Raw genomic sequence first — 12,231 nt, 5'->3', positions numbered from 1 at the left:
TGCTGGTTCAATTCCCAAATGGTTGCAATGGCTGGAGCTGAGCTGACTGGAAGCCAGGGGCCAGGAGCCTCCTCTGAGTATCCTGTATAGGTGCAGGGTCCTAAACCTTTGGATCATCCTCTACCATTCTCCCAGGCAACAAGCAGGGAGGTAGAAGGGAAGCAGCACACCCAGGACTTAAACCAGCACCCATATGAGATGCTGGCAAAAGCAAGGCAAGGATTTTAGCTACCAGGCTATGACACTGGGCCCAAAATAATAAATCTTCAACAAAGCCAAAACCAAAAACCAGAACAAAACAAAACTGACTCTTAACAGCACTTATTTCTAATCATGCCTCCAAACAAAATTATCTAAAGAACCTACTTAAAATAAAAAACTCCAAGGTCTTCTTCAGTACTATTGAATTAACTAGCATATTTGAAAATGGGCCTGTCAATCGGTATTTTTAGCAAGTCTGTCATATGATTTCCACATAACTGTCACCTCTTTGTACTCCAACCTTCAAAAGCAATGATCTAAAACACAAGGCTAACAGAGAGGGTAAATCCAGAGATTTTACTTAAAAATAATCTCCATTAACATACGCATTATCAGCAACTACTATCAGTAGAGGCAGAAATAATACATAACTCAATATAATAAAAAAAATGTGCTCACCAGGAAATATGCACTAAAGTAATATTAAGCAACAAAATAATAAAGCTGCTTGAGAGTCTGCATAGAGAAATAAGAACATTAGGAAGGCAGATGTATTTTCCAAAAACTTGATTTTCTATCAGGCCATAAGGATACTTAAAAATATTCTTGTAATTAAGATCTTCTAGTGGAGGATGAGTTAAGTAATAAAACAATCAGCTCCAATGGGAAGCTTCTGTGACAGTGGAATAGTGAGAGCACAGAACTGAGAAGCACCAAAACAATGAAAGGCATGCTTGTTTCCTGAGAAAGAGAAGAATACTATAGTTCAAACATTTACCTTTCATTTCACATATTTCTATTTGTTTTAATAAGTAAATCATTATCAGCATCCAAAAATCAAAAAATAGTAAAAGGGTAGAGGGGTTATTTCAGAAAGTTTATAAAAATGATCTGGAAATTCAAGTGTAAGAATACAGGGAAATTACTCTCCCACAGCTGATCAGAACTAGCTCCCCTCCCCACAGGTAACTACATTATCAATTCTGATAGAACTTTAATAGAAAGATTTCATGGTTATTTAATCAAATACAATTCTTAAAAAAATTTTAGAGAAATATAAACAAGCACATGCTTCCCTCCCTGATTATAACATCACAGTATTTCCTAGCACTCTTTTAGTAACTGCATGGCAGAATGTTTGTAAAGCTTGGTGAAGTGTACTCCAGTGAAAGGATGTACCACAATTTATGAAATCTTTCTCCAGCTTCTACTATAAACAATGCTATCAAAAACATTACTTTTTAAGAATTTATATTATAATTCGTAGAAGTGGAATACTGAACTAATAAATAATTATTACTTTGACAGAATTAGTTCAACTGTCATTTCATCAGTAATATCACAGCCTTTACTGCATAGCTTGCAGACAGAAAAAGGCAAAAAAAAAAAGGTAGCAGTGGCCAGTAAGACATCATGGCAGAGTCACGGTAGAATTCCATGTGGATCATTCACAGCAGACAAAAAGCACTTAGGAGTAAGGGTCTTGGCTTTGAGTAGCAAAACTATAGAGGGAGGGAGGGGGGAGAGGAAAGGAGGGAGGGAAGAAGGCGGGGAGAGAGAGAAAGAGAGAAAGAGAGAAAGAGAGAAAGAGAGAGAGAGAGAGAGAGAGAGAAAGAGAGAAAATGAATGCCTGGAGCTGGGGGATCCAAAGCCAGGAGCCCTGAGCCTACAAAACCATATCACGAAAAACAAAAAATAAAAAACAAACAAAAACAAGAAAAAGAAGGCGACTCGCTAAAACTTCTACACTGTTTTTACTAATAAAAGGCAATATGGAAAACAGATTAATTTTATAAATCCAAATTGATTGAGAGCATCCTGAATATGTTTGGCACAGTGCTTAAGATGCTGCTTAAGGTAACAACATCCCATTTGGGAGTGTCCGGGTTTCAATCTTAGCTTCACTTTTGACTCCGGCTTCCCAGTAAATTCACAACTGACAGGCCCCAGGTGATGGTCCCTAGTACTATGGTCCCTGACACCTATGTGTGAGATGTGGATTGAGTCTGGGCTCCCTTCAGCATGACCGACAGCTCCAGCCATTGAACACATCTGGTGAATCAATCAATGGATGAAGATCTCTATTACTTTCACTGTTTCTGCCTTTTAAACAAATAAAAATAAATCAAATTTAAACACAGTTGCCAATATTTCTGTCCTTTACAGGTTAAAAATTAAATAAAAAATTGCTTTATTTTAAGGAAATTCACATATCAATATAAGTAACCTTACACCCAAATTTGCTGATAGCTTGGTATTTAAAATTATGCTGTTAGCATTCCAGCATTCAGATATTTATGTTCTATATGAAAAACTAGAAAAAATTAGATAAATTAAATGTAAACAAATACTCAACAGGAATGAAGCTCACAGAATTTGATCACGTATTGAAATCTCAAGAAGTAGCCTGGAAACATGTAAAAGCTGACTGACACATTCAACTTATTGGAAAATCATAATAACAAGAAAAAGCCAAAATTAACAAGGAAACAATAAACTTTGAAAACAAAATTATCGTTCTTTCTTCCTGAAAATAGACATTAAATAACTTTCATAAGCTGTATAAAAATAATTTTAGGGAAAGTGACAATAGAATAAAGAAAACGAACTGTGGTAGAAAACTGACTCTTCTTAAAAACGCTTACTTTAAAACTTCTGTATAGCCCTTCGCAGCTGCAACATGAAGCGCTGTGCCTCCAGATTTTGCGTGCCGGACATCATTTATGTGACCACTGTTTAACCACTGCCTTGCATCTCTAAGCATTATCCGTTCTTCTTCCTTTCGAGCTGCTTCTATGTCAACTCCTGATAAAATAAAAATAATTCTTAATAGAGATTGTTTTTTCTGTGTTGAGAAACACAAATATTGAAAAACACTTCAAGTTTAGATCAACATTTAAAGTGAAATGCTTATTTGAAAGACAGTTACAGACACACACTCAGAGAGATCAATCTTCCATCTATTGGTCCATTCCCTAATGGCCAAGATGGCTGAAGCTGGGTTGATTCAGAGCCAGGAGCCAGGAGCTTCTTCCAGCTCTCCCTTGTGTGAGTAGCACTTATGCCATCTAATTTTGCTTTCTCAGGTACATTAGCAAGGAGCTGGATTGGAAGCAAAGCAGCTGGGACTCGAACCCACACCCATATGGGATATTGATAACATAGTGCATTTACCCATTACATCACAGTGCTGGCTCCTACTATCTATCTATCTATCTACCTACCTATCTATCTATCTATCTATCTATCTATCTATCTATCTATCTATCTATCTAACAAGTTTCTAATAACATGATAGTTTATTAAAGAAATGAGAGAATATAGGTATTTTATTAGTTTTTCTATTGGTTGCTTAATTTTTGGTTTACTGTTTTGCTTTTCTTTTTAACTTTTCTGATTGTTCTTGCTGTTTTCTAAAACATGAACATGTTGGAGCAAGTATTCTAGTGCAGTGGGTTAGTCTTGCAATTGATGCAGCTATGTCTCATACTGGAGTGCAAGGGATCTGATTTTTACTTTATAAAAAAAAGTCTTAAGTATAGTTTATTTTTCCTAATTAACAGCTGAGTAAGTTGGTTCTTCCAACCTAGGTTTCACGAAATTTTCAAATCTATGACTATAAGTAGACTTTAAACAGTTAATGAAAATTTTGTATTATAAAAAACTTTTGTGTAGACTTCAAAATCTTTTACACCAAAATAAATTAATTTTTAATCTCATTTTCTATAAACTTTTTGAATTCTGTTACACATGGAAAGTGTTTATAGCAGGAGTAAGCTCTGAAGTATTAACTATCATTACCAGTTTTAAACATCTATGATTCTGTTAATTTTTCTAACTTTGCAATCTAACAAAAAGAAAATCTTAAAATAACTTTGATTAGTTGTTAACTCTTCTAAGTTTTTTTTTTTTTAATTTATCTTTTATCTGGGTGGGAAGGGTCGAGGATTAGAAGAAAGTGATGAGACCATTGTTTCCAAATTTTCTTTTTCTTCTTCCTGGATCTGGAAGAAGGGGGCAAATAAGGGTAGAAGCCACACCCAGCCTCCCAACTGTATCAGTACCTACGGATGGGGAACAGCTACCTGACGTCACCCAGGATCCCTGATGTGCAGCAGGCTCCAAGAGTTCTGCTTAAGTCCATTTGATAGTTCTGAAATGCTATCCATCTAACCAACCCAAGGATGAAGAAATCCTTCTAAGGTCTATTGCTGACATAGTCCACCTTAAAGTCTCCATTTGCCCAGACACTTGCTGCCAACGCTTGGGTGGGATAGTTGACCAATTTGTTCTGTTTTCTTTCCTCTGCTACGACAACAGATATCTTCTGCAGGCACCAACTGCCATATCCTCCATGTGCATCTGCGCATGCCATCCACAGTTCTGTTGAGGCCAGAGGAAGCAATGGCCCACCAGGGGAGTTTCCCAAATCCCCCACCAGGTCGACTCCTAGACTCAGATTTTGCACATGCCAGCAGGTACTAGGCTCTTACCCAGCACAGTGTTGCCCCTCTGACCTGCCCTTTGTATGAGCTAGTAGATGCTGTGGCTTGGTTTATTGGAAAGTCAGATATACAGAGAGGAAGATCTTCCATCTGCTGATTCAGTCCCCAAGCAGTTGCAACATCTGGAACTGAGGCAGTCTGAAGCCAGGAGCCCGGAGTCTCTTCTGAGTCTCCCACATGGGTGCAGGGTCCCAAGGTTTTGGGCTGTCTTCAAGTGCTTTCCCAGGACACAAGCAGGGAGCTGGATGCGAAGTGGGGGCCACTGGGAATAGAACTGGCCAGGATGGGATCCCAGAGTGTGTGAGGCGAGGACTTTAGCCACTAGGTTACTATGCCGGGCCCAACAAACTCTTAAAACCCTATACATTTGCTTTTTTGGAATTAAGTCACGCTGTATAAATTTATACATTCCCATTTTACAAATAACATGAACAGCAGTACAGTCTTGTATTTATTCATTTATTTTTAAAGATTTATTTATTAGTAGTAAAGAAGATTTACAGAGAGAAGGAGAGACAGAAAGATCTTCCTTCTGCTGGTTCACTTCCCAAATGGCCACAATGACCGGAGCTGACCTGATCCAAAGGCAGGATCCAGGAGCTTCTTCTGGTTCTCACATGGGTACAGGGTCCCAAGGCTTTGGACCATGTTCTGTTGCTTTCCTAGGCCACAAGTAAGGAGCTGGATGGGAAGTGGAGCAGCCATGACACTAATCGGCACCCATATGGGATCTTAGCACATGCAAGGTGAGGATTTAGCCTTTGAGGCATTGTACCCAGCCGCAAAGACATACTCTTGATAAAATAAAAGTTACAGTGGCACAGAGTGTGGCCTTAACTTTAAAATATCATACAGTGCATGCATTTATACACACAACACACATATACATTACATGAATAAGATATAGAAGTCTCAGTGTCAATAATAATAAAGTCAGGAAATATTGATTATTCTGTTTTGATTAGTACAACTGCACACATGTACTAAAATGTTACAATCCTGCCTGTAATTATGTGTAATTATTAATAACCAAACCTTAGTACTTCTTACACATATAGCCTTGGGCAGGTAACTTTCTTGTTGGTAAATGGAGGTAATAAAAATATAAATCTTATAGAATTGCTATGAGAACAGTAAGATAATAAATGTGAGGCCTTTGCTGAATGACTGGTTTTATTTTATTTATTTTTAAAGATTTAGTTATTTTTATTGCAAAGAGGAGATACAGAGAGGAAGATCTTCCGTCTGATGATTCACTTCCCAAGCGACCACAACTGCTGGTATGAGCCCATCCAAAGCCAGGAGCCCAGAACTTCCTCTGGTTCTCCCACGTGGGTGCAGGGTCCCAAGGCCTTAGGCCATCCTTGACTCTTTTCCAGGCCAAAAGCAGGGAGCTGGATGGGAAGTAGAGCTGCCGGGATTAGAACTGGTGCCCACATGGGAGCCTGGCACATTCAAGGAGAGGACTTTAGCCACTATGGCACCATGCTGGGCCCACAAATGGTTGTTTTTAATAATTAATATCATTACCATTTAATTGTTCATTTAGAGGGTCATCCACTCATCCTGAGAATTTCCCCTCATCTTGGGCCTGGTGTGATGGCTCAGTGGTTAAATCCTTGCCTTGCCAAGTGCTGAGATCCCACATGGGTTCTGGTTCATGTCCAGCTCCTTGCTTGTGGCCTGGAGAACTAGTAGAGGATGATGCAACATCTTGGGACCCTTCACCCATGTGGGAGACCTGGAAGAAGCTCCTGTGCTCTTCAGTCAGCTCAGCTCTGGCTGTTGCGGCTACTTGGGTTGTTAATCAGCAGACAGAGGTCTTCCTGCCTTTCCTCAATGTGAATCTAACTTTCCAATAGGAACAAATAAATCTTAAAAAAAAAATTCTCCTTATTTGCTGTTCTCCAGTATTTCATTTTCTGTCTCAATATTTCTAGGTTTAAATCATATACCAAAACAGCATCTTTTAGATTTCTCTTAGATATCAAACTCAACATGCCCCAAAAGTCTCATGTCTTAGCCAATATTTTCCCCAAATACTCATCTCATTGTTGCTGCTTCAACTGGAAATTTCAGTGAGTGGCCTCAATTACTACTCATTGCCAAATTCCATTCTACACTGAAATGTTCTAATTTTACCTAAATATTTCTACAAAACAGACTAGCTCATCTCTATTTCAAATTAAGAGCCCTTTTCAAGGCATGCTTGTCTTGCCTTGAAAACTTCAACTTCCAAAGCCTATACTCTACTGCTAAAAACTAAAACCACTCAGATTTCTTGTGGACACATTTTCACCACATCTAATACCTAAAAAATAGACATCCTTTACCATTTGGCACCAGCCTATCTTTTCAGGATTTAGCTGCTACTAATCCAATCTCCACTTTCTATCTTCAATCCAGACTTAATGAGTTTCCCAAACACATGCATATCCTTGCACTTGTACCTATTAGCCCCTGCTTGACATGCCTTTTCTATCCATCAGCTCTCTGCTTAGACAAGGAGACTTATGACAAATGTCATTCTGATACCTTCCCAACTACTGTATCAGCCACCGTTTTCTTCTGTTCTCCCACAGCAGTCTATTTCTGCATTTTTAGTGTATAGCACACTATATTGTAAAGTTCTATTAAATCTGCCATTTCAGTCAGGTGGTGAAATCCTTTTCATTTTTTAAAAAACTATTTAATTATTATTTTTATATTTAGATGAGTTTAACATAGTTAATCAGGATGGGAAGGATCAAGAGTTAGGGAAAAGTGAGTGTGACAATTGTTTCCAAATTTTGTACTTCTTCCTTCTGTTTCTTGGGGAAGGGAGGAGATAAGGGGATGAGCCATGCCCAGCCTCCCAACTGCCTCAGTATCCAGGGATGGGGAATGGCCAGCCGATATCAACCCAGGGTCCCAATGTGGTATATGCGCTGAGGGTTCTGCCCAGGTGGTTTCGATACTTCTGAAATGTTATTGATCTTGCCAACCCAAGGATGAGGGAACATACGCAATGTCCACTGACTGACATGGTTAACCTTATAGTTTCCATTTGCCCCAGATATTTGTGGTAATCATTTGGCTGGGGTAGTTGTCCAATTTGTTCTGCTCTCCTTTCTCTCATGTGGTACAGACAGCATCAGTAGGCCTATTCTCCATGTAAATCTGGGCCAGCTGTCCACTAACTATTTTTTCCACCGAGGAAGACCATTCTTGTAGTTAGCCCAAGGACCTGGGCAGGAAACCCAGATCCCTGCTGGATCCCCTCCATCCCTGGGGCTCATGGACCTGGTATTCATCATGCAGGAGGGACAAGGACCTGGCCCAGGCAACCTGGGCTCTGCTGGCCCCACCCCCAGCAGAACTCTGCCTCATGGCTCTCAGACCTGGCACCCATTGCACAGGAGGGTCAAGGACGGAATCCTTAAGAAGACAGTTATTTTTGTTATTTTTGATATTAATACTCAGCACTTTTTTGTGGAATAAAAATTAACAGTGAATGAATCATCACAATTATAATTAGCCATGCTTACAGTTATGCTAACAACTTCCTTTGTATATAAGAAAATCAAACGTAAGCTGTCTTCGGTACAATTTCATACCTCTTCTAGTTCACAGCTGTTAATATCAGGCAAATAAATAACAGTATATAATGATTTGTTTTTTGAAAAATACTACTTTGTTTCAGGGAGGTTTTGACTATCTACTTGAGAACTCTTCAGGACATGCTGGGCAAAAAAGTAACTCTTACTTTGGAAATTTTATATGTGTTCTTGAAGTTTCCTCAATACTTAAAGATTCCATGACTTGAGATGCTTGTTTTCACAAACATAGGTGTTAAAAGCTCTGCTGTTTAACCATGTTCCAGATGACAACTACTTTTCCATTAAGTGCCAATTTCTCCCAGGGTGTAGGTATCTTCATTTTTAATAAAGCTCCAATTGTACTTTAGGTATTTAAATGTTTTCTCAGAGGGGCAGCACTGTGGCACAGTGAGCCACAGCCCAGGACATTGGCATGCCCATGAGTGCTAATTTGAGTCCTGTCTGCTTCATTATGTCTACCTTGTTGCTAATTTAACTATAAGATCAGCTGAAGACATTGTACATGGGTCTATGCTACTCAAGCAGAAAATCTGCAAGGAGTCCTGGCTCCTGGCTGTTACAGACATTTGAGGAGTTACTCAGTAGTACATACATCTCTGTGTCTCCTCTTAAAAACAAAACAAAAAAACTTCTCATTTTTGTGCCAAAGACTCTTTAATAACAAATCAGTCAGTAATCATTAGATTTCCTGATTCCAAAGAATAAAATTTTTTCCTCCCAGAGACCTAGGTTCCATTCCTACTTTATGATGCATCACATTTCAGTAGGAGTCAACTCTCAACATCTATATTCTATTTCTTTCCTCTTATCATTTCATTTTACCAGGACATAATTCTGATAATACCTATTTCATCACTGCCTTAACATAACTGTGTAGAGAGGAAATCATATGTAATGAAATTATATATATATATATATATTTACAATACTTCTTTCAACTTCTAAAATAGTAAAAAGAGTTGAAAATCACTTTAGTGCAAACCAGTAGGTGTGACAGCCTAGCCCAGCATGGCCACATTTCACCTGGGCTTCTGCACATCCCAGTGTGCTAAGGTTTGGTCTGGCCCCACTTTGTCCATGTACCACGACCCCTCAACTTCCCTCCCGCCCTTGCCCCAGTCTGCAGGATCAACCCACACACTTGTTGACAAGTGGAGCTGCCTTGCCCAGCCTGACCAGCATCAAGGCCTGAATCACATGTTCATCAGCTGGCACCATGGCCTACCAGGGGAATTCCCCAAGTTCCCCCACCAAGCCCACTCCCAGACCCAGAGCTCACATGTGCCAGCGAGTGCTGGGCCCTTACCCGGCATAGTCTGCCCCTCTGTCTCGGCCTTTGTGTCAGTTGGTGGATGTTGCCATTTGGCTTACTCTTGGGTGTGCCTGTGGGTACTGCAGCCTGGACCAACCTGGCCAGTACTCAAACACAGCACCCATTAATGTTGGGACATTCCATGGACATGCTTACCTCAGCCCTTCATGACAGCCAGTTCTTAAATCAGCAGATATTGCAATTCCCACATGTCTCCTACAGAATCTGTCCCCAGACTTGGTTCTCTCACATGCTGGTAAGTGTCAGGGCCCAGCCTAACATTGCTATTCCCTGTTCCAATGGGTACTATGATCTGGCCCTGTCAGGTCGGGCCCCGGCCCTAGCTTTTGTGTGCCCTCGTGGGTGGTAGAAGTGGTGATTGATGCTAACTAGCCCAGCTCAGGTCTCTCAGCTCAGTTTGACCCTTAAAGGGCCTCCAGCTACCCTCCTCCAAGCCACTTGGTCTCAGCCCCTTGCTTACCTGCAAGTACAGTGACCTGTCGGCAGAGGTCTCCCAGAAGTCATTCCTCACCTGAAATCTATTCTCTCAGTGGTCCTTTCTCCCACACATCCCCACACCAACTTCTCTGACCAATTCACAGTCTCTGAGCCTGGGAGCACACGGGTTCCTCAACCTGGCCTTCCCAAGCCCAGTCTTCCAGGGGGATGGCATACTGGTCTGGAGCTCTGTCCCCCCACCAGGAACCCAAGCTCCTGGCACATGTGCTGGCCTAGGATGCTACCCATCCACCCAGCCAAGAGCAAGCATGTTCACATTTTCAAGTCTGGTCCACCAGTACACCATACCAACATGCTAACCTAGGATACTCTTCTCCCCACCCCACCCCACCCCACCCAGCTGGGAATCAAGCACATGTGGAAACTCTCAGGTTCACTCTGCACACCCCTATTAGCACCATCCCCCAGGCTCCCTGCAAGCCTGCACCCACAGGCTCCCATGAGCCTGCTCGGTCCGGCTGAAAAATCATTTTTTTGCACATAGAATCATACTGCACATATTGTTTGGTAAAACCAATTTAATGTTTTTCAATTCAAAGTATGATCACTGTTCAAGTCAACATATATGTTTAATGAAAAAGTCAGCATCAATATCGTTCTGAAATATTTGTATGCCTCTCTATTTTGGCAGGTTTTCATATTACCTTGTCGATTAACTTCATTTTGAAGTAGTTCTTCCATTGCCTCCTCCTCAGCAATATCTAAAGGTGTGTCTCCTTCACTGTTGACAGCTCCTACGTGTGCTCCCTGACCAATCAAAAATCTGCAAAGTCAAAGGGAAGACATTAAGCAATGACAGCATCTTTGACATACAACTAAGTAACCAAAGAGGAAAGTTCCTAAGAGTAGCAACAGAAACCAAAGAATATGTATTCATTATTTAAATTATTAAGTCACCAGACTTTTTTCCTTATTAGCATTTCTTAATCTTAGGATAATGCACATCGACTATTTTATAAACAACGTTAACTTTTTATAATACTTAATGTGGTTTGTACTGTGGTACAGTGAATTAAGCTGCCACCTGCAGTGTCAGTTCAAGTCTCAGCTGTTCCCCTGATGTAACTCCCTGCTAATGGCCTAGGTAAAACAGGGAAAGATGGCCTAAGAGGGAAGACAGAAGATCTTGGTGAGACTCTTGGCCTCAATGTGGCCCAGTCCTGGCTGTTGCAGCCATCTGGTGAGCGACTCAGTGGATGTAAGATTCTTTGTCTATCTGTCCCTGCATGAGTGACTTTCAAAATAAATATATACATAAAACTCTTAAAAAAAATCTAAAGAATCTTTCATAGCATCACTTCATATTATCCTCACTCCATGATCTTTCATTATCCACATGGGAACTAATTTCTTCACTGACCTTCACAATCCTAGCAATATGAAACGATTTATAGTTCTAGACTAAAGTATGCTATTTTGGTATATCCAAAATACATTTCCACATCTAATGAATGGGCTTTCTTCTTAATGTTTGCAATTAATTTAATTCCTTCACATTCTTAAAGATTTATTTCTTATTTAGTAGTACTTTATGTGAAAGGTAGAAAAGAGAGAAAGGAGACAGACATGGAAAGACAGATTTTCTAGCCAGTGGCTCAATCTCCAAATGCCTACAACAGTAGGGGCAGGGCTATGCTAAAGACAGAATGGAGGAATTCAATCTGTGTTTCCTACCTGGGTTAGGCAGGAATTAAAATACACGGGTTACCTGCTGCCTCCTAACATATGCGTTAGCAGGAAGCAAAGTAGAAAAAGCAAAGGCATGACTTGCACCAGACATCTTAGAATGGGACGGCCATACCAAGCAGCATCTTAATGACAATGCAGAATATCCATCCTTAAAAACATTCAGATTTTCTGCAGAATATATGAAAATACTCTTAATAAAACACAATAAAAATATATATGTACAAGTTGACAGAGAGAGAGAAAAAGAACTTTATACCTCTCCCTTAATCTATGGTATTTTTACCCTAGAAATAATTATTCTTGACAGGATGCCAAAAATTTTCCAAGTGCCTGTGTTATGAATTTAGGTGTATATACAAACACAGATACATAATCATGTCTGAGGTTATCATTGTAAAAAAACAGA

The 12,231-nt window shown here is 40.1% G+C and overlaps 1 protein-coding gene across 7 annotated transcripts in view; it reads right to left on the bottom strand.

The window, feature by feature from the left end:
* Positions 1-12,231, bottom strand: part of PPP1R12A (protein phosphatase 1 regulatory subunit 12A) — a 123,533-nt gene that overhangs the window by 52,145 nt on the left and 59,157 nt on the right. For all 7 annotated transcript variants that reach the window (XM_040981189.1, XM_040981174.1, XM_040981181.1 and 4 more), the window contains 2 exons: positions 10,781-10,899; positions 2,847-3,006 (listed from right to left, as the gene is read on the bottom strand). In XM_040981189.1, coding sequence (XP_040837123.1) covers positions 2,847-3,006; positions 10,781-10,899 — 279 coding nt within the window. The remainder of the gene's footprint in view (positions 1-2,846; positions 3,007-10,780; positions 10,900-12,231) is intronic.

The sequence above is a fragment of the Ochotona curzoniae genome, unplaced genomic scaffold (genome assembly GCF_017591425.1).
Source record: "Ochotona curzoniae isolate NIBS_2020 unplaced genomic scaffold, NIBS_Ocur_1.0 contig_1014, whole genome shotgun sequence".
Taxonomy (NCBI): domain Eukaryota; kingdom Metazoa; phylum Chordata; class Mammalia; order Lagomorpha; family Ochotonidae; genus Ochotona; species Ochotona curzoniae.
The sequence above is the reverse complement of the archived record's forward strand: the minus strand, read 5'-3'. Positions and strand labels throughout refer to the sequence as shown.